Source organism: Mastigoproctus giganteus, chromosome 8 (assembly GCF_048544385.1).
Source record: "Mastigoproctus giganteus isolate SK-2022 chromosome 8, ASM4854438v1, whole genome shotgun sequence".
Lineage (NCBI taxonomy): Eukaryota > Metazoa > Arthropoda > Arachnida > Uropygi > Thelyphonidae > Mastigoproctus > Mastigoproctus giganteus.
Genome location: NC_143582.1, coordinates 110,333,909 through 110,357,761, shown reverse-complemented (window position 1 = coordinate 110,357,761; position 23,853 = coordinate 110,333,909). Strand labels below are relative to the sequence as shown.

The window sequence follows — 23,853 nt, the reverse complement described above, 5'->3', positions numbered from 1 at the left end:
CAGATTTCGGCTGTTGTTGGAAGCTCTTGGTCATCATTGTCCTTGTCTTTCTCATGATATACTCCAGGTCAGTGTTAGTCCAATCTATGACCCCAAAGGAGTATGTTAGCACCGGGAGTGCATAGGTGTTTATGGCTTATTATTATTAGCTACATGGTGCAAGGAAGCTTGAGGCTTATGCTACACCAGCCAAAAAAAAAAATAAATGAAATTCCTGAGTTACCCTGAGAGAGAGAGAGTCAAAAGTAGAAAAGAATCTTCAAAAGTAGAAGGATAGAAGTAGAAGAAAAATCACCAAGGAAGTGAAGAATGATGATATCCAGCTCAGGACCTTGAGTGTGCCAAGCCATACTCACATCTGGTGAGTATGGGCTTGGCACACTCAAGCCCATACTCACCAGATGTGAGCTCCTGGGGTGAACCTAGGTGACTTTTTTAAGTTGATGTAAATTTGACTGGCTTATTTTTGCATCAATTTCTTTTACTGAATTGCAAAATGAGGGAAAAATAATTACTAATTAAAGATGCAATGCATGTTATCCTCACTGAAAGTCACAATGCATAGCCTGTGTTGTTGTTGGAAGCGACATGGCAGATAAATGTTATTACTTCTTGGTATAAAGCTTATACCAAGAAAGGCTTAAGTTCTGCAAATTGCAGCGCCTGGAGAGTAGGCACCTGCAAGGTGATCCGATTGAGGTGTATAAGGCCTTGAATGGGTTGAGTAAGCTGAATGCTGATGGCATTCTTCCTCTTGCTCAGACTAAGAACCTGAGGGGGCATAATTTCAAATTGAGAAAAGATAGTTGTAGAATAGATGTGTGGAAATTTGCCTTTAGCCAGCGGGTAGTTGATTAGTGGAACAGGCTTCCATCTTTTGTTGTGGAAGCTAATAGCCTAAATAAATTTAAGGCTGACCTGGACAGGCATTTGGAATGAATGGAGGGGTGAAATGGGAGCGGTTTTTTTTTGGCTGATGCTGCATAAGCTTGCTTTCTTGCATCGTATGCCTCTACTAATGCTAATGCTAAAATACTTGTTTGTTGACTTGCCTTCTGGAAAATTGATATCAAATAGATTGTGATTTAATCACAAGCTGTGAAAAGAAAGGAGGTTTGGAAAAAGTAAGATTTTTTGAGGAACTAGGAAAGTATTTTCTTAATTATTTTTGTCTGTCAGTATTGCCTTTATTATTTAAAAACAATGTTAAGTTATTCTAAACAAAGATTTAAATTTGTAAAGTTTGTAAATCATGCTTGTAAATTTTGTTTTTGGTTTTAGTACTTTAGCCAATACAGTAACAGGATATTTATTTTATTGGAGAGAAGTCATCGTTGAAAAGGAAGCAGAATTTCAAGTAATGTCTAATGCAAAATCACCATTTTTGTTAGACAATCTAAAGCCAGAATCTTGGTATGTAATATTTTTTAATTTTTCAGAAGACATTAAATATTCACTTACTTAATCCTGTTTTAATTATTCATATTTTAAAACTAAATCATATTAATTTACATCATAAATATGTTTTCAGCTGCATCTGTATTTTGTTACTTATTGTAAGTTGTGGGAAGGGCATAGCCCTTTCCATAACTGGATTGAAAAGACATTATTAAAATTAAATCAAATTGAAGGAGATACTTGATATTGTGTTTAATTGTGAAAGTTAAGTTTGTTTGTTATACCCTATCAAAAAACCTGTCTTCCCTTTTAAATTTGGCCTGACAATTGAATTCTACAATCTAGAAATGTCAAAGTTTTCATGTAAAATGTTTAGTGATTTGATGCACAAAGCGCATAATGGCTTTGTAACCTCACAGCTAATAAACTTAACTTTCATTAAAGGTGCCTCTTTTAAATTAATTTACTTTTAGTAATATTTATTAGTTCTGTTTAGAATTAAAAAAAAAAAATTGTGTGTGCCTGTACCACCTGCTAAATTTTCCTTCACCTGCACATTTTTTATAGTCAGCTTCCTGAATTTCTGATTTACAGAGTATTTGACTTCTTTATTGTAAATGTAGAAAAACTTTTATGACCACAGTTTCTGTGCATTACAAATTAAAATATTTGGAGCTAATTTACCATGATATATATATATATATATATATATGCTTGGGAAGTGTAATGGTTTAATTTATTTTGTCTGTATTTTCACAATTATTTACTGTATATTTTTGGATTAGTTGTATTGAAGGTTAGATTTATATACTTTATATTAGGGCCAGCAGGGAAATTCAAATAAGTAATACCAGTGCAAGTTAGTTTCAAGAACTTGCACTTAGGTTCAAGGATTGCAAGTTAGTTTCCCGTTATTTGCTTGTGGGAGGGATGAGAGAGAGAGAGAGAGAGAGTCACTAGTGTTGCAATGAATGCTCACCGTTGGATCAAATCATAGCCAAGCAATCATTTTTCATATAATTTTATAGGCTGGTATGCTGGTTCTATAAATAACATTTCTCTTTGTACTACATGTAGTGACATCTTTTTACAAAAATTGTCACTGCATTCAGCAAATATATTAGATAGTATGAATCAGAGCTGTATTACTCAATATGTTCTACGTTGGTAATAATATTAGTAAATTGATAAGAGGAGTTTACCTCAATATAGTACGTGGAACACTTCCGTATGATACCCTCCAGAAATTAAAACGGAAAAAACGAAAAAATCGACAACTTACCAGTACATTAAAGTAAAATATATATATAATTAAAGTGAAATATAAATAATTAAATAATCAATTTAACACAATTCAAAATCAATTCAAAACAATTAAAATTCAAAAGAAAGTGTTAAATTGATTATTTAATTATTTATATTTCACTTTAATTATATATATATTTTACTTTAATGTACCGGTAAGTTGTTGATTTTTTCGTTTTTTCCGTTTTAATTTCTGGAGGGTATCATACGGAAGTGTTCCACGTACTATATTGAGGTAAACTCCTCTTATCAATTTACTAATATTCAGCAAATATGTAAATATCCAAATGGAACTGAACTTAATGTCATTTAAAGCATCAATGTTTTTGATGTCAATAGTTTTAATCACAAGCAATATTTTTTCACATAATTTTATAAAATTATGGGCAGAATGATTGCTTATCAGTCAACTATGATTTAGTAGTAGTAATGGCCACCTGCAATGCAGGGCCTGCATTGCAGGTGGGTGCCACTACAATTTGGGTGCCTTTTCAAAGTGTTAGTATGAAGTTTAGTATGTTTGGGGGTGCCCACCTTGCAATGCAGGGGCACCCATTTCAGCTTTGCAGGCAGGCAATGTCCAGCCTAGCACTGGCACTGGTAATGGCAAATGATGCAAAAAAAGCAAGCTTATATTACATCAGCTAAAAAAAAAAAGTTACACACTTTACCCATCCATACCCAAAAGAATCTGTCTACTTTTTCCTTGAATTTATTCAAACCTTTCACTTCCACAACTGATGGAAGCCTGTCTGAATAATCAACCTTCCATTGGAAGGAGGCAAACTTCTGCACATCCATCCTGAAACCATCCTTCCTCAACTTGAATTTATGCCCCCTCATGTGTGTAGTCTCAGAAAGAGGAAGAATGACATTAAGGCCTTAAACACTATATAGTATTTAAGGGCAAAGGCCTCATGCTACGAGGTAGAATGACTAATATGTAGGTTAGTGCAAATGCATCATTTTAACATAGCTATCTACCAAAGTAGTTAAATTAATTAATTAAATTGGCATTGTTTTTTTTGGTTATATCTCATATTGTGACTGCCTTCACAATGAGTTGCCATGGAATTGTACTACCTCGAATAAATAACACTTCACCAGTGGAGAAGGCTATTGTTATTTATTCTCAGCCGATACCACCACCCAGACGGGAGACAAACGCTGCTACACGTCCGTAGGAATAACCTTAAATTGCCCTACACGTGTCTCCCGGGTGGTGCTAAGTGAGCAACTGTGTTGGCTGCTGGACCTCGAGCTCTGCTTTTGGATATCCCAGCAATTAGAGGATACATTATATTAATACTTAGAACATGGAACATTATCCTAATCTAAATGGCTCCTTTCAGAACCAAACAACAACAAAGAACATAGGACACCCTCTGAATATTCTTCAACTTAATATCGAGGGTATAAGCCGATCAAAAAGTGACTACCTTTTAAAAGTGCTTAACGACTACCATGTAGATGTTGTGCTGCTACAAGAAACACATTGTGAAGATCAAAACCAACTTTACTCTAGATGTAAATTACCAGGATACAGCCTTGTCGCGGCTACTTTCCATAAAAGCTATGGCACCACTACGCATATCCAAAATAAAATTGACCAAATAGAAATTTTGGACATAAGCTCTAATGATATTTTCACTACCAGGGTTGGGGTGATGGGCCTGGAAATAATAAATATCGATAAACCACCATCTCGACCTTGGTGTAAAGAAGCTATCCAGAATGTGCATCATCCATCAATTATTATGGGAGATTTCAACAGTAGGAGTACTCTTTGGGGCTATGCTGACAGTAACGCAGATGGCCTTGGTGTGATCGTCTGGTCTGAAGTCGAGGATGTTTTCTTAATGTATGATGCAAAAGAGAAAGGTTCCTTTCACTCAGGCAGATGGAACAAAGATACCAACCCAGACCTCTGTTTTGTCTCAAGAGATGAGTGCGGAAGACCTTTGCAGTGTAGCAGGAAAGTTTTGAATAATTTTCCTTGTAGTCAGCATAGATCACTTCTTGTAAAAATTTGTACCGAAGTTCCAATAGTAAGATCAAAGCCTGTACCTCGCTGGAACTTTGGAAAAGCTCACTGGGAAGCCTTCACTAATGAGGTGGATCACAATATTCAATGGATCCCATCAAAAACCGACAATTATAAGCGATTTGTTGGTTTAATATGCTCCATAGCAAAGAAACATATTCCCAGAGGATATAGGAAAGAATACATTCCTGGCTGGAACAGAAGATGTGATGAGCTATATGAAGAATACCAACTTAGCAATAGAACAGAAATTGCTGATGAACTATTGCAATGCTTAGACTCTGCTAGGAAAGAAAAATGGAACATAATGACAGCAGGTATGAATTTCCAACACTCAAGCAGAAAAGCATGGACACTTCTGAGGAAACTCAGAAGTAGTACTCCCAAATATATTAATAAGAGCTCAGAAGTATCCCCAGGAAAAGTAGCCAAGAGAATTGTCAACATTTCCAAGAGACCAACCGATACTAACAAAGATGAAGTCAAAAAACTTAAGAAGGAATTAAGAACTAGACCATCCTTGGCTGAACCAACCTCCCAATTCTCAGGAGAATTCACAATTGCAGAGATCTCAACAGCTCTGAAGGAAATAAAACCAGGCAAAGCAGCCGGAGTGGACGGAATATATCCAGAGTTCCTGAAACATTGTGGTCCAAGAGCTCTGAATTGGCTAGTTAAATTTTTTAATGACATCTTGCAGAATGGTAGGTTCCCATCTTTGTTTAAGAGAACTAAAATAGCTGCCATCCTAAAGCCGGGGAAAAGTGGATCTTGCCCTGAAGATTATCGCCCAATTGCACTTTTAAATATATGTTATAAATTAATTGAAAGAATGGTTTACAATAGAATTTCAACCACAACCTTCCAACACGTACCAATTGAACAAGCCGGATTCCGACCAGGCCGAAGCTGCTGCGATCAGGTACTGGAACTTACCAGCCATATCGAGAACAGATTCCAAGATAAGAAGAAGACCATTGCAGTCTTTGTGGACTTGACATCAGCTTATGACACAGTATGGCGACAAATAATGATTCTGAAATTTTTGAAGATTATTCCTTGTAAGCCCCTCGCGATCGTACTTAACAATATGTTATGCAACAGAGTGTTTGAAGTACACTTAAACGGCAGAGTGAGCAAGCCCTATATATTAAATGATGGTTTACCACAAGGATCAGTTCTAGCCCCATTATTATTTAATATCTATACTGCAGATCTTCCAGCAACTGCTTCTAGGAAATTCATGTACGCAGATGACATAGCCCTGACTGCCCAGTCTACTGACTTCAATGCAGCCGAAATTGTACTTACAAAGGATCTTCATAACCTGAATAAATATTTTCACACATGGTGACTTAAACCTAATTTAAATAAAACCGAAGTTAGCTGTTTTCATCTGGATAATCATAGGGCTAACTATATGACACAAGTGGAATATAAAGGTCAAAGGCTGAAACACAACCCTTGCCCAAAATATCTGGGAATTATAATGGACCGAACACTGACGTATAAACAACACCTTTGTAATATTGCAGCAAAGATAAAAACTAGGAATAACATCTTGCATAAACTCAGTGGAACAGGCTGGGGAGCAAACGCAACGGTGCTACGTTTGAACATCAGCCCTTGCCCTAGTCTACTCAGTTGCAGAATATTGTTGCTCTGTATGGCTTAATAGTGCACACTCTGTAAAAGTTGATACCCAACTGAATGACACAATGAGGTGTCGATTTAATGGTGCCTTATCAGGCACCATTAAATCGACACCTTTAAAATGGCTACCAGTGTTATCTAACATCTATCCCCCTCATATAAGAAGAGAAATAGCCCTGCTGAAAGAATGGCAGAAATGTCAAAGAAATCCTCAATTGCCCATACATCAGGATTGCAAACCCCAGAAGCCGGAGAGATTGAAGTCTAGGAACCCCCTCATGGAAGCTAGGCGAGAAACTTATCAAGTCACATTTTAATGCTGACCAGACCTGGCGCGAAGACTGGACTACTTCAAATCCCGACCACCTGGGCTTAGTCAGTGATCCATGCTGAGCTGTTCCAGGTTTCAACTTACCAAGAAAGGAATGGACATCCCTGAACAGAATCCGAACAAATCACGGAAGATGCAAGTTTTGGCTGCATAAGTGGGGAAAAACTGAAAACCCATTCTGCGACTGTGACAACGTGCCCCAGACCATCCAGCATGTCATCTCGGAGTGCCCAAAGAGGAGATTTGAAGGCTCCATCCAAGATCTACTAGTGTTACTGATGATGCTATTAAGTGGCTGAATAAACTGGACATTACATTTTAATTCATCAAATGTTACTTATAATTTTTTTCTGTAAATATTGTTTTTAGGCTTATTGTAATTTATTTATTTATTTTTTTGACATTGTTTGTTACAAATGTATCCTCATTTTTGCCATACGAAATAATAATAACCACCCAGACAGCACCGTTTCAAAGCTTGTTGGCACCGTTTCAAAACTTGTTGTGAAGGCAGTCACAATATGAGATATAACCAAAACGATGCTGATTTAATTAATTAATTTAACTACTTTGGTAGATAGCTATGTTAAAATGATGCATTTGCACTAACTTACATATTAGTCATTCTACCTCGTTGCATGAGGCCTTTGCCCTTAAATACTTTATAGTCTATATCACTACACACCATCAGGCATCTCTCATATTGTGAATTTATACTTCATAACTGGGTTGTCACTATTGCAACACCAGGATACCTGCCCATCCACCGAAGAGAAGCCAACAAGCTTTGAAATGGTACTGTCTGGATGGTGGTATCCGCTGAGAATAAATAACAATAGCCTTCTCCAATGGTGAAGTGTTATTTATTCGAGGTAGTACAGTACCATGGCAACTCATTGTGAAGGCAGTCACAATATGAGATATAACCAAAATGATCCCAATTTAATTAATTAATTTAACTACTTTGGTAGATAGCTATGTCCAAGGACCGAACCCTGTGGACAGCTGCAAAATGTATTCCTGGAGAGGGTTCCATAGGGAGCAACAATCCTGATCAATCTGTTTGTGAGGTAACACTTGATGATGCTGTAGATGTTGCCTGGGATCCCAACAACCTGAAACCATGTCAAGATGCTCGGCCACCAAAGTGAGTCAAATGCCCCGTCAAAGTCCATGGCAATCACAAGGAAATACTTCTTGGTGCATCTTCTTTAGCATTAGCATTAGCATTAGTAGAGGCATTTGATGAAAGAAAGCAAGCTTATGCAGCATCAGCCAAAAATAAATAAATAAATAAATAAATAAAATAAAATAAATAAAAAATAACCACTTCCACTTCACCCCTCTGTTCGTTCGAAATACCTGTCCAGCTGAGCCTTAAACTTATTTAGGCTATCAACTTCCACGACAAGGGTTGGAAGTCTATTCCACCAACCAAACACCTGCTGGCTAAAGGCAAATTTCCTCACGTCTATCCTACATCTGTCTTTTCTCAATTTGAATTTATGCCCTCTCAGGTGATTATTCTGAGCAAGAGGAAGAATCCCATCAGCATTGAGCATACTCAAACCATTCAAGGCTTTATACACCTCTATCAGATCACCTCGCCGGTGCCTAGTCTCCAGATACTGTAATTTGCAAAACTTAAGCCTTTCTTTGTAAGAGCGAAGGCAGATTACGAGAAATCTTTGGCAAGGGATGCAAAGAAAAACAGCAAAGAGTTCTTTACTTATGTAAACTCTAGAAGGAAGGGGATGAATCAGATTGGTCCACTTGATATCGATGGGTCAACTGTTGATGATCCTGCTCAGGTAGCTAACAAACTGAATGAATATTTTGCATCGACATTCACACATGAGGAGTTATTCAGCAAGGGGAATGCCACAGGTGTATTCAACTCTAGCAGTAAGCTAGAGAATCTTGTAATAACTGAGAGCAAAGTGGAGGAGAAATTGTTGAAGATAAATACAAGAAAGGCACCTGGGGTGGATAGGATCTATCCAGTTATATTAAAGGAGGCAGCAAAGGAAGTAAGCAAACTCTTAGCCATAATTATGAGAGCTTCCTTGGACACAGGGGAAGTACCCATGGACTTGAGATGTGCAAATGTGACCCCAATTCACAAAGGAGGATCAAAGGGCGACACAAATAATTATAGACCTGTTAGTTTAACTTCTGTTCCTGGAAAATTAATGGAGGCACTGGTTAAAGAAGCACTGCAGGATCATCTAGACAAGACTTCAGTCATAGTTCAGACACAGCATGGTTTTGTTAAGGGGAAGTCTTGCCTGACCAATTTGATTGGATACTATGATGCAGTCACAAAAGAACTGGATGCAGGGAATAACTTTGATATTATATACTTGGATCTTAGAAAGGCTTTTGATACTGTTGCATATGGAAGACTGCTGCACAAATTGGAGCAGTGTGGCATTGGAGGCAAATTGCTGCTATGGATAAAGGGGTGGTTGAGGGGGAGAAGACAGAGAGTGGTAATAAATGGACACTGCTCATGGTGGACTAATGTTATTAGTGGAGTCCCTAGGGTTCAGTATTGGGTCCATTATTGTTTTCTGTATTTATAAATGATATTGATGATGGTATATCAAGCTTAATGTCCAAGTTTGCAGACGATACAAAGGTTGGCAGGGTTGTCAAGGACACTACTGACACTATGCTGCTGCAACAGGATCTGGAAAGATTGAGTAGATGGGCTGAGAGGTGGCAAATGAAGTTTAACATTGACAAATGTAAAGTACTACATATGGGAAACAGCAACCCCAGAGCAACGTATCAACTCTGTGGTACTACACTGACAGCGGTAGACAATGAAAGGGACCTGGGGGAGGTTGTGCAGGCAGATATGAAGTTTTCTGAGCAGTGCAGACGGGCTACAAGAGTAGCTCATGGAGTATTGTCAATGATATACAGGAATTTTTCCAGCAGGGATAAGGAGGTGATTATTCCATTGTATAAGGCAATGGTCAGGCCACACCTAGAGTACTGTATACAGGTCTGGAGGCCTCATTTCAAGAAGGATGTAGAGATGCTGGAACGAGTACAGAGAAGGGCAACAAGATTAGTGAATGGAACAAAGGGGTGCTTCTTACTTGTTCTTGTAGGTGCGTTAAGGCATCCACAGCTAAGCAACCCCCACCTGAAGCCAAATTGTTTGGGTGAGGCCAGTCCGGCCCTGTCATAATATTGCTGTATTCGTCCATAGAGGAGGCGCTCGAGTAGTTTACTTGCAACTGTGAGAAGTGCAATCAGTCTGTACAAGTCTGGGAGGTGTGGTGGTTTGGTTGTATTTTTCAGAATTAGTTTGACGTTTGCTTTCTTTCAAGGCGCCTCCGTAGCCAGGTGGGAAGGAGCAGCAGTGTGTAGCACATTCTTCTTGATTAGACTGGGGTTTGAGCCCGTCACCACCAAATACGGAGGATGCGGAAAGATCAGGGAATGACTACCACATATTCCTGGAGCAATATGGCCTTAGTTTCTAATGCTCCTAAAAAGCAAATAACAACAACAACAACAACAACAGCTTACTTTCATGAGGTCGGGAAGGTGCCAGAGTGAAGTCAGAGGTTGAGAAGGTTAAGCAACAGGTTCAGGACACACTCTACTGTCTTTTTGAGTATATCAGGCTCAAAAAGGTCCAGTCCCGAGCATTTATTTCCCCTGATGAGGGTGTCAGCACTGTTGAGCTCCTCCATGGTGAACCAAGGTTCTGTTGTTGCTGTTTGATAGCTTTCATTTTCAAAGCAGACTTGGATCTGCTCCATTGTCGCCGGTTGTATAGCCGAGTGAAAGACTGCATCCAGGATATTGGAAATAGTTTGCTCCCAGGTTATGGACATGCCTCATTAGGGCAATATGGTGACAGCAATGATTTCTCCTTGGGGGAGTTTATTCATGGTCAATTTGTAGACAAATCCCCTTCTTACTTGTTCTTGTAGGTGCATTAAGGCATCCACAGCAGAGCAACCCCGCCTGAAGCCAAATTTTTTGGGTGAGGCCCTGTCACAATATTGTTGTATTCGTCCATAGAGGAGGTGTTCAAGTAGTTTACTTGCAATTGTGAGAAGTGCAATCAGTCTGTACGAGTCCGGGAGGTGTGGTGGTTTGGTTGGATTTTTCAGAATTAGTTTGACGTTTGCTTTCTTTCATGAGGTCAGGAATGTGCCAGAGTGAAGAGGTTGAAAAGGTTAAGCAACAGGTTCAGGGCACACACTCTACTGTCTTTTTGATGATATCGGGCTCAAAAAGGTCTGGTCCCAAGCATTTATTTCCCCTGATGAGGGTGGCAGCACTGTTGAGCTCCTCCATGGTGAACCAAGGTTCTGTTGTTGCTGTTTGATAGCTTTCATTTTCAAAGCAGACTTGGATCTGCTCCATTGTCGCCGGTTGTATAGCCAAGGGAAAGACTGCATCCAGGATATTGGAAATGGTTTGTTTTCAGGTTATGGACATGCTTCCTTGGGGCAATTTGGTGGCTGCAATGACTTCCCCTTGAGGGAGTTTATTCATGGTCAATTTGTAGACAAATCCCCAGGGGTTCTTGCTTCCCATAGTGGAGCCCAGGCACTCCCAAGATTGCTGTTTACAGCTTCTGGTTTGGGCAGTGTAAGTGTTCCTTGCTTCTTTGTATCATTGTCAGAGTACTTCGACCTCCACCGCCGGCTAGGAGTGCCTGGCCTGCCGAAAGGCCTTTCTTCTGGTTTGTGCTTCTTTCCGGAGTAATTGCAGTTCTAAGTTCCACCAGGGCACAGCCCCAGGGTTTGGATTTTTCTTTTTAATAGTGATGTCGCTTGTGTGTTATGATCTCTGTTATCTTTCTTTGGAGGTAGGGGTGGTTGAGGGGGAGAAGACAGAGCGTGGTAATCAATGGACACTGCTCATTGTGGACTAATGTTATCAGTGGAGTCCCTCAGGGTTCAGTGTTGGGTCCATTATTATTTTCTGTATTTATAAATGATATTGATGATGGTATATCAAACTTAATGTTCAAGTTTGCAGACGATATGAAGGATGGCAGGGTTGTCAAGGACACTACTGATACTACTGCTGCTGACACTACTGCTGCTGCAACTGGATCTGGAAAGGTTGAGCAGATGGGCTGAGAGGTGGCAAATGAAGTTTAACAATTACAAATATAAAGTACTACACATGGGAAACAGCAACCCCAGAGCAACGTATCAACTCTGTGGTACTACACTGACAGTGGTAGAGAATGAAAGGGACCTGGGGGTGGTTGTGCAGGCAGATATGAAGTTCTCTGAGTAGTGCAGACAGGCTGCAAGAGTAGCTCATGGTGTATTGTAGATGATATATAGGATTTTTTCTAGCAGGGATAAGGAGGTGATTATTCTCTTGTATAAGGAAATGGTCAGGCCACACCTAGAGTACTGTATACAGGTCTGGAGGCCTCATTTCAAGAAGGATATAGAGCTGCTGGAACGAGTACAGAGAAGGGAAACAAGATTAGTGAATGGAACAAAGGGGTGCTCTTACGAAGAAAGGCTTAAGTTTTGCAAATTACAGTGTCTGGAGACTCGGCACCAGCGAGGTGATCTGATAGAGGTGTATAAAGCCTTGAATGGTTTGAGCATGCTCAATGCTGATGGGATTCTTCCTCTTGCTCAGAATAATCACCTGAGAGGGCATAAATTCAAATTGAGGAAAGACAGCTGTAGGATAGACATGTGGAAATTTACCTTTAGCCAGCGGGTGGTTGGTTGGTGGAACAGACTTCCATCCCTTGTCGTGGAAGTTGATAGCCTAAATAAGTTTAAGGCTCAGCTGGACAGGTATTTCAAGCGAACAGAGGGGTGAAGTGGAAGTGGTGTTTTTTTTTTTTTTTTTTTTTGGCTGATGCTGCATAAGCTTGCTTTCTTGCATCAAATGGCTCTACTAATGCTAATGTTCCTTGTGTTCCTAGGTGATCTGGGTCTTCAAAGTGCTCAAGCTCCCTCTGTCTCTGTTGTATGCTGGTTTTTAAGGTGGTTTGGAAGAGTTCCCAATTTGCTTTGGAAATGGCGTATCTATGAGTCATTTGTCTAGCTGCAGGTACCCTAGTCAGTGATCTGTTGAGTTGGAACGTAATGGCTCGAAGATAGGATTTTGTCCAGGCCTCTTGGACGGACCAGTTGGTAATATTATTAGCCATGTTCCTGGAAGCCAAGGTGACATCTGTGGTGGCCTCCCACAGTGTATTACCAAATGTGGGCAGTTTGTTTGGTTGGTTTAACACTGTCAACATTGAATTTGCAAGGAACTCTTCCAATCTCGATCCGTTTCTGGTGCCCTGTCTGTCTGGCATGTGACTATGCCAGATTGGTGACCGGCAGTTCACGTTTGTCACCAACTATAATTTTAGCATTGGGAAGGGCGTCAGCAGCCAGTTGGAGGTATCTTGTGGCGAAGGTGATGTCTTTGCCTGGGCAACAGTAAAGGGCAATAACATAAAATGCCCCCAGAGCTGTGGTGAGGTGGGCACATGCAGCCCAGACTGTGCAAAGCTGTGAGATTTTTGTCATGGTAATATCTGGATTTCTGACCACAGCTGCAGCCCATGGGGGTATCATCCTAAAATTGTACTATCTTGTAGGTCAGGGAGTATCACCCGACTACCTTCATGTGTGAGTATGGCTCTTGTATTATTGTGATATCTACATTCTCCTCTTCAGCCTTAATATGGATCTGATCTGCCACCGCCCTGGCCTTCTGTGCATTGATCTGCAGAAATTTCACCTCTATAGTGTTATATCCTCTAAGGTGCGTCCCCATAATCCAGCCTGGATTGGAACGAGCTCTTAACTTTCAGGTAGGTGTGTGTAACAGGGGCATTGTAAATGTAATAACATGTACACACATGTTATTACTCTTAGTTAATCCATTAGTCTGTGTATCCCCAAGCTAGCAGTTTTCCAGCCCATCTATCACTGACTTGTTAGCGTCAGCAAATATTCTTGCACCCCTTCTATGTAAGTTTATCCCAGCCCTGTAAAAACAGTCTCTCCTGTTAACAAGCCCAGAAATATGTTGTGAAAAATTCTACTCCATGAGGCTTGCACATTCTGTTCCAGGCCAAATTGATTGTCAAGGCTCTCAATATGTATTCCCTCCTATCATGTGTGGGCAGAATTGCAGAAACTTTCAAATTCAATTATAACTCACAACTTTTTCCCAACATTGCTCTGTACTTGTTAAGTAAGTCCTCAGCTCTCCTATTCTTAGTATCATTAGTTCCAACATGTATAAAAGTATCACCTTTTGTGCTCTTAAGAGATGATGTCTGCTCCACGTCATCTATTTTTGCCTTTGTCCCTAGATATACCCTAGTCCTATTTTACATATCCTTTTTGCACAACATATTTCCTGTTTTCCTGATAATAGAGTCACCAACAATAACTATCTCCTGTGGAACCAGTGCATTCTGCCTTGGAGATTGCCACTGTCTTGCCACTGTGCACAAGTGTGCATCAGGTAACACAGTGGCAATCTCCAAGTTTTAATTCCTTCACAGACACCTACTCTGCTCTTCAAACTCTCATAAACACCCATCAGAACGCTGAGTTGGAACATAATTTCTTCACACTCTCTGCACACCACACACACACACACACACACACACACACACACACACACACACACACACACACACACACACACACACACACACACACACACACACACACACACACACACACACACACACACACACACACAGAGGCATCACCCTTGACTGTTTCATGTCCTTTTCAAGTCTGCAAACATTGCACAAGTCACACATTTTGTTAGGCCAAGATTAGTAGGAGAATAGCTCCCTTTGGTTTTCTCCCACGCCACATCACTCCTGCTACAAAGCAACAGGCTAAAAGCCTGTTGCTTTGCTGCTCTAGTCTGATTTCCATTTTAATCCAATTCAGTTGATTAATAATGAAAATAACAATAAATTTAATTGATTAACCAAGAATAATACTAAGCTAATAGATTCCTAAATGTTAAAAGTTTTACATTATACTTTACACTGCCAAATTTAAGATATATGATATGCTGTACTATTATGACCACAGTTTTAAGTTAGTTATATTACTACTAAAAAGTAAAATTTCTTAGCTAAGAACAAAAAATATATGTCCAACAAGTGATTCGAACCTTTGAACTATTTATTTATAACAGTTAAAACCTAATTATTCCACTATACTACTAGTTATGATATTTGTGCCAAAACACCAATACAATAGCAGTATGAATAATAAGTCTTAAATTACAAAATAACTAGCTAAATTTAAAAATAAGCTAAAAATAAATATTTGATTGAGAAATGGTCATTGAAAACTAGCAACTCTCTCCATTGAGCAAGTAATGGGAAACCATTACTTGCTCATTTCAGTGAAATCTAAATACTTGGATTTTACTGAAATGTACAGTAAGTATAAACTAGTCTGCTCGACCCCCCCCCCCCATGAAATAGGGTTAGGCAAGCTAAGGCAGAATACTAGAATTCTCTGGCAAAGAATTCTAGAATGCAAAGAAAAGTAGCAAAGATTTCTTCACTTTTGTTAAAACTAGAAGGAAAGGGATGAATTACATTGGTCCAGTAGGTTGCTAGATTTATGAACAAAACCAAACAAGATCATTATATAGGCACCTAGTTTCCAGATGGTGCAATTTCCAGAACTGTAGTCTTTATTAGTAAGAGTACTTCTCACTAAACTCATTACACTTTCCTGCACCATTCCAACAAATCCACATCCTTTCTCAAATAAGGCTTCCAGACCTATATAAAGTATACAGATGTATACAATATTTGAGATGTAGCATAACCATTGCCTTATAAAGAAGAATAATTATCCCCATATCCCTGCTGGCAAAATTCCTTTATATCATTGACAAAACCATGCAATCTGTCCTAGCAGCCCATCTGCACTGCTCACAGAATTTCATATCTGACTGCATAATTACTGTCCTGGTCTTTTTCATTCTGTACTGCTTTGAGTAGTAGCACCACACAGTTGGTATATTATTCTGAGATTACTGATATCCATTGGCAGTACTTTGTACCTTTCATTTATCATTATAAAACTTCACTTGACACTTCTCAGCCCATCTGCCTAATTTTTCCAGGTCTTGTTACACTAGTATACCCTGATTACTGTCATTAACACCTTGCTAACTTTTGTTAGCAAGGTGTTAAGGTGTTAGATATTTAGCCTGATAAGTCATCAATATCATTAATAAACATTGAAAATTACAGTAAGCCCAGCAATGGACCCTGGTGAACTAATAACATTAGTTCATGAAGAGCAATGCCCATTGATAATTACTCTTTGTCTTTTCCCACTCAACCATCCCTTTATCTACAGCAATACCTTGACCCTAATGGCATACTGCCCCAATTTGTACATCAGGAACCAATTGGAGCAGGACGTCATTAGCTTTCAAGTGGAACAGTATCAAAAGCTTTTCCGAAATCTAAGTATATGGTGGAAAAATTATTTTTTTAATCTAGTTCCTTTCTTACTGCATCAAAGTAGCTAATCAAATTGGTCAGCCGAGATCGCCCCTTAACACATTCATGCTGTAAGAGCAGTATAATTGCACTCTAGTTAAAGAAAGCACAGTTACTAGTTAAATTGCATTTCTTTAACCAGCAACTCATTACTTTTGCTGGAACAGAAGTCAAGCTTACAGGTCCATAATTATTCACTTCACAAATCTCCAATCCATTGGAACACTCCCTTCCCTCCTGAATCCAAAGCTACTCTCCTGATTATGGCTAAAAGTTTGCTACCTCTTTTGCTGCCTCTCTTAATATAAATGGATAGATCCTACAGCCCTGGTGTTTTATTTACTTTTGGTTTCAACAATTTATTTTCTCTCAATTTTATCACAAAAGCATTTAGTTTCTGTTAGAAAATTTGATATACTTCTAGAGTCCCTGTCTGTAAAATGATCTGATTGATATGCTTAAGGTTTTGTATGTATTAAGTAAGCTTAGTGCTGATGGCATCCTTTAACTCTTGCTCAGATAACACACCTGAGGGGTCATAAATTTAGATTGAAGAAGAGTTATTACAGGATAGATGCACTGGAATTTTCTGTCAGCTAGGTAGTTGATTGTTGGAACAATCACTTCCATCTGCCTTTATGGAGATAGGTAGGTGGGTAGGTAGTTTGAATAAATTTAAGGAAGAATTATACAAATTATTATGATCAATGGACAAATGATGTGGAAAGTTTCTTTTTCTGCTGATGCTGAATAACCTTTTTTTCTTGCATCATTTGCCATTACTAACACTAGTCTGTCCTGTTCCATTAGGAAGTTGAACATAAAACAGATCTTTTAGGTTTAACATCATTCTTTTGCTAGTGCTCTCCACTTTGGGAGACAGCATACAGTTATGCCAATAAGTCATCTGATTTTATTTATTGTAAATACGAAACTTTTCAGTTTCCCAAAATATATGCTTAAATTTTAAATTCTTGCCTTTAAGTGCTTTTAAAGGGGCAATAATATAATATTAGCAATAGAATTATTGCTACGAAACAATAGTGCAATAGGCTGAAGGAGTGACTTAGTTCTGGAAGACAAATGTCAGCATCCACATGTGGGTATGCAAGTTCTTGACTTCTTTAGGTATCTTGTGGATAATCTTAGGATCAAAAGAAGGCACTATGCTTTCATACACAAAATCAAGGAACCATTCCAAAAATCTGAAAAACAGCTTCCAGACATGCACACAGTTATCCACCAAAAAAATTATAAAACTGATTTTTTCCTTGCCCTTTGGGGTGTGGAAATTCAAAGCTCAGCAAATGAGCATTAGTTTTACCATAAAATTTCTTGACATTCTATAAATGAAAAGGATTGTTTTTTTTTTTTTTTTTCCAACCTTAAGACCCGGAACAATTCTTTCTTCTTTGGAAATATATTTTTTATTAGGATTTTCTTTCAGCGCGCGTGCGCACGCACGCACACACACACACACACACACACACACACACACACACACTGGTCTCATTTGTATTGAAAATTACTCTGGTTTATAAACCTTTTCCTCAGTACACTTGGTCAGCTCCAGAGTCTCCATTGTGGTTTCCTTATTGTCAGACCATGAGACTTAGAGATAATTAAGTCCAGGCAATAGTGATTTTGCACTCTCTGTAAAAGCAAATTAATGCCATACACAAAAATGGTTTTACATTTTCCTTACCATGTTTAAATAAAAAATGGAATGGTTTTTATTTGTATAAATATTAAGTACAAATTACTGAGAAAATGACAAATAACTCTGCATAAGTTATGAGCTAAAATTATTAGTTTATTGGGTATTGAACCATGTTTCCACACACTTCAGTTATTTAAAATTGTGGTGTAAGTGAAATAGCCCTTATTCAACCACTGCACAATCCTTCTCTATTACAATGACATTTCACTATTGGCTTTTGGGGATGATTTTTATCAAGTCTGTTAAGGAAATTGCATGTCTCATGAAGCAGCTATGTCTCCTAATATCCAAATAAGATTTATTTTAGACACTGGAAACTACAGTCATTTTGGTGACTGACATAATGACTAAATGAAAAAATCATGGCAGTGCTACTTCCTATGTATGGAAACGTGTTGCAATACTTAATAAATTAACAATTTTGGCTCACAGCTTATGTTTAAATGTCTTTTTGTTCAGTAATTTATGCTTAGTATTTATAGTAATTCTTACTTTATAATAATTCTTACTTGGTGTTTATATTTATAGCAATTCTTACTTAGTATTTATATTTATAGTAATTCTAGAATTAATTACTCTTTCTCACTATATTTAAGGAACAGTTTTTGTTTGTTGTTTTTCCTAATGACAGAGAGAGAGAGAGAGAGAATGAATTGTGTCAGAAAAAAAGGTACATTGTATTGCCAAAAAAATCTGGAAAATCCCCAAGATTTGGGAAAAATATTCCAGTATCTGTTATAAAGCCATTTATAATGAAATGTTTCAGGCTTCTTCTTAAAATTATCTTTTATATTATACAGCTCTTTATTAAAGCATTCTCTGCTGATAACAGTGCTAAAAGTCTCCTAGTTGATGAACAAATGACTGTAGGTCAGGTATGTAGGCTGCTGGCAGATAAAAATCATGTTCCCATGGACCCAAGGTGGACCCTTGTAGAACCAGGGCATTTCCTTGCACGGATGTCCTTGCAAGGACATCCGTGCAAGGAAATGCCCTGCACGGATGTCCTTTGACCAATATCACCATTCTATTTTCGTTTAACTATGACCAGATGCCCTGTTTTGTTTTGTTTTTTTTAAATTGATATAGCACTTTATTTATTTATTATTTTTTTAAATAACTGATTCGTTAACGTAAATCATATACTATGGCTGAGTGGGTGAACCATGCACTGGCTCCATAGGTGATAACAAGAACTACAACCACCATCCATATAGGTATAAATGCAGCTGGTTCACATGAGAAGTGAGTAGATCAATGAACTAAGTATATTGGTCAAGGCATTGAGATTCTCCAATGGAAAGTTGTCATATGATGCCACATTAGCAATCAATCTGTTCATACCATTGCAGCAAAACTGCAATGCCCTTAATCAATGGTGGCTGACATAATCACCAAATGGAAACATGATGCTACTACTATAGTTGGGAAATATACAGCTGCCCAGCTCAATGCAGAGCTCACTCCTGTGCATCAAGCAACACAGAGGCAACCTCCAAGGCAGAATGCACTGGTCCCAAAGGAACTAGTTATTGTTGGTGACTATTGTCAGGGAGACGGGGTTAGAGCCTTGTCAATCATTTCCGCCCTGGAGAGACTGTGCAAGGCTTAAGGGGTAGAATTTTTTTCAGCCTGACCTGTGCTTGTTGACAGGAGAGACTGCTTCTACAGGGATGGGACACACTTAAATAGAAAGGGTGCAAGAATATTTGCTGATACTATCGAGGCAGTGTTAGGTGGGTTGGAAAACTGGTAGCATGTGGGGGATACACAGACTAAAAGGTTAACAGTGGCCGCAAGCAGAGGCAAAAGTGATTCTTGCACTGCTTCTATTAGAATGGGCAGCAGACTGGAAAGCAAGGAAATGGTGATTTCCAGGACTGCTGGGAGTCATGGTGGAACAAGTAAATACAGGGGCTGTGTTAGGGTGGCTAGGAGCAGGAACAGGTGCATGTATACTTGCATGTACACTAATGCTAGCAGTATAGTTAATAAATTTGATGAGCTTGAAGTGCTAGTAAAAACATCAAAGGCAGATATTGTTGGGTTATCAGAGACATGGTGTCACAGAGATATAGGCAGTGCAGAGTTGGAATTTGGGGAGTACAATGTGTATAGGAAGGGAGGATGGGGTTATGCTGTTAGTTAAGAAACACATAAAATCTAAGGAAATGCATCCAATTGATTTTGGTGGATAATGCAGTGTTGAGTCTGTTTGGTGTGAAATAAGCACTGGGAAAGGAAAAATGAGAATAGGTGTGTGTTATAGGCCTAATGAGCAATTGTGCAGAGAAATGAGTGGGCCACTAAATCAGAATGTCTTATAATGGGAGATTTTAACTTTCCAGATATTGACTGGAACTTGTGCTTTGGTCACTCACACACTAGCAAGACTTTTGTGGATTTATTGGATGACTGTTTTCTACAGCAACATGCTCGGGAGGCAACCAGAGGGAGTAATACTCTTGATCTGATTATCAGTAGTGATTCTTCATGCATTAAGAATCTGCAGATAAAGGAACCACTGGGCGACAGTGATCACAATGTATTGATGTGGGAATTATTTAAAGATGTAACCAATCAAGGCTAAAGGGAAGGGCTTTTGCTTTCGTAAAGTTGACTCAGAGGTCTGAGACAGTATTTAAATTCCATACAGTGGGATCAACTGACAATGTTACCAACAGTGAATTCTAAATGGGAAGCCTTCAGGGACTTAATTTTGGAGGCTACTAGGCTTTTCATTCCAACTAAGAAATACTGTTCAAGGTTCAGGCCTAAATGGATTTCAGATGAATTAATGAGGCTAGCGACAGAGAAGAAGAATATATGGGATGCATATAAAGTATCAGGTGATACAAAAGCCTGATAAGTATAAACTTGTCTGTAATCAAGTCACAAAGGAGGTTAAGCAGTCAAAGGCAGATTACGAGAAATCTTTAGCAAAGGATGCAAAGTAAAACAGCAAGGAGTTCTTTACTTATGTAAACTCTAGAAGGAAAGGGATGAATCAGATTGGACCACTTAACATATAGGGGTTGAATATTGATGATTATGCTCAGGTAGCTGATAAACTGAATGAGTATTTTGCATCTACATTCACACATGAGGAGTTATTCAATGAGGGGAGTGCTAGAAGTTTATCAAATGCTAACAGGGAGCTAAGTGATTTTGTAATAACTGAGAGCAAAGAGGACGAGAAATTGTTGAAGTTAAACATAAGGAAAGCACCTGGGGTGGACGGGATCTATCCAGTTATATTAAAGGAGGAAGCAAAGGAAGTAAGCAAACCCTTAGTCATAATTATGAGAGCTTCCTTGGACCCAGGAGAGGTCCCCATAGAGTGGAGGTGTGCAAATATATCACCAATTCACAAAGGAGGTTCAGAAGGTGACATAAGTAACTACAGACTTGTTAGTTTAACTTGTGTTCCGGGGAAAATAATGGAATCACTGGTTAAAGAAGTATTGCAGGATCATCTAGACAAGACTGCAATAATAGTTAAGACACAGCATGGGTTTGTCGAAGGGAGGTCTTGTCTGACCAAATTGATTGGTTACTATGATGTGGTCACAAAGGAACTGAATGCCAAAAATAATTTTGATATCATATACTTGGATTTCAGGAAAGCTTTTGATACTGTTGCACATGGAAGACTGCTGTACAAATTGGAGAGATATGGCATCAAGTGTAAGCTGCTACAATGGATAAATGGATGGTTGAGTGGGAGACAACAGAGAGTGGTAATCAATGGACACAGCTCTTCGTGAACAAATGTTATTAGTGAAGTTCCCCAGGGTTCGGTGTTAGGCCCATTGTTGTTTTGTATATTTATCAATAATATTGATGAAGATATATCAGATTTGATGTCCAAGTTTGCAGATGATACAAAGTTGGCAGGATTGTTAACAACAGTAATGACAGTATGCTACTCCAGCTGGATCTAGATAAGTTGGGAAAATGGGCTGAGAAGTGGTAACTGGAGTTTAACATTGACAAATGCAAAGTACTGCATATGGGTAGCAATAACCGAAGAGAAACATACCAACTGGGTGGTACTACACTCAGGGAAGCGGAAAGTGAAAAAGACCTGGGGATAATTGTGCAGTTAAATATGAAGTTTGCTGAGCAGTGTAGACAGGCTGCCAGGGCAGGTCATGGAGTCTTGTCAATGATATATAGGAATTTTGCTAGCAGGGACAGGGAGGTGATAATCCCATTATACAAGGGAATGGTCAGGCCACACCTAGAGTACTGTGTACGGGTCTGGAGGCCTCATTTTAGGAAGGATGTAGAGTTGCTAGAACGAATACAAAGAAGGGCAACAAGATTAGTGAGGGGAACCAAGAGGTGCTCTTACCAAGAAAGGCTTAAGTTCTGCAAATTGCAGTGCCTGGAGAGTAGGCATCTGCGAGATGATCTGATGGAGGTGTATAAGGCTTTGAATGGGTTGAGCAAGCTGAATGCTGATGGGATTCTTCGTCTTGCTCAGACTAAGAACCTGAGGGGGCACAGTTTCAAATTTAGGAAAGATAGTTGTAGAATAGATGGGTGAAAATTTGCATTTAGCCAGCGGGTAGTTGATTGGTGGGACAGCCAGGCTTCGATCTTTTGTTGTGGAAGCTAATAGTCTAAATAAATTTAAGGCTGAGCTGAACAGGCATTTGGAATGAATGGAGGGTTGAAATGGGAGGGGTTTTTTTTTTTTTTTTTGGCTGATGCTGCATAAGCTTGCTTTCTTGCATTGTATGCCTCTACTAATGCTAATGCTAATGTTAATATTTGGGTATACTATAGAAACTGGCAGAAAGAGACTGGTAGGCAATCATTAGCATTAGCATTAGTAGAGGCATTTGATGCAAGAAAGCAAGCTTATGCTGCATCAGCCAAAAAAAAAAAAAAAAACCACTTCCGCTTCACCCCTCTGTTCGTTCAAAATACCTGTCCAGCTGAGCCTTAAACTTATTTAGGCTATCAACCTCCACCACAAGGGATGGGAGTCTGTTCCACCAACCAACCACCCGCTGGCTAAAGGCAATTTTTGCACATCTATCCTACATCTGTCTTTCCTCAATTTGAATTTATGCCCTCTCAGGTGATTTTTCTGAGCTAGAGGAAGAATCCCATCAGCATTGAGCATGCTTAAACCATTCAAGGCTTTATACACCTCTATCATATCACCTCGCTGGTGCTTAGTCTCCAGACACTGTAATTTGCAAAACTTAAGCCTTTCTTCGTAAGAGCACCCCTTTGTTCCATTCACTAATCTTGTTGCCCTTCTCTGTACTCGTTCCATCAGCTCTACATCCTTCTTGAAATGAGGCCTCCAGACCTGTATACAGTACTCTAGGTGTGGCCTGACCATTGCCTTATACAATGGAATAATCACCTCCTTATCCCTGCTGGAAAAATTCCTGTATATCATTGACAATACTCCATAAGCTACTCTTGTAGCCCGTCTGCACTGCTCAGAGAACTTCATATCTGCCTGCACAACCACCCCCAAGTCCCTTTCATTCTCTACCACTGTCAGTGTAGTACCACAGAGTTGATACATTGCTCTGGGGTTGCTGTTTCCCATGTGTAGTACTTTACATTTGTCAATGTTAAACTTCATTTGCCACCTCTCAGCCCATCTGCTCAACCTTTCCAGATCCTGTTGCAGCAGCATAGTGTCAGTAATGTCCTTGACAACCCTGCCAACCTTGGTATCATCTGCAAACTTGGACATTAAGCTTGATATACCATCATCAATATCATTTATAAACACCGAAAACAATAATGGACCCAAAACTGAGCCCTGAGGGACTCCACTAATAACATTAGTCCACGATGAGCAGTGTCCATTGATTACCACTCTCTGTCTTCTCCCCCTCAACCACCCCTTTATC

The 23,853-nt window shown here is 39.1% G+C and overlaps 1 protein-coding gene across 2 annotated transcripts in view; it reads left to right on the top strand.

Annotated features, from left to right (window-relative positions):
* LOC150081768 (Ig-like and fibronectin type-III domain-containing protein 2) overlaps window positions 1-23,853 on the top strand; it is a 550,711-nt gene that overhangs the window by 248,000 nt on the left and 278,858 nt on the right. For both annotated transcript variants that reach the window (XM_090378862.1, XM_090378863.1), the window contains exon 13: window positions 1,282-1,413. In XM_090378862.1, coding sequence (XP_090234988.1) covers window positions 1,282-1,413 — 132 coding nt within the window. The remainder of the gene's footprint in view (window positions 1-1,281; window positions 1,414-23,853) is intronic.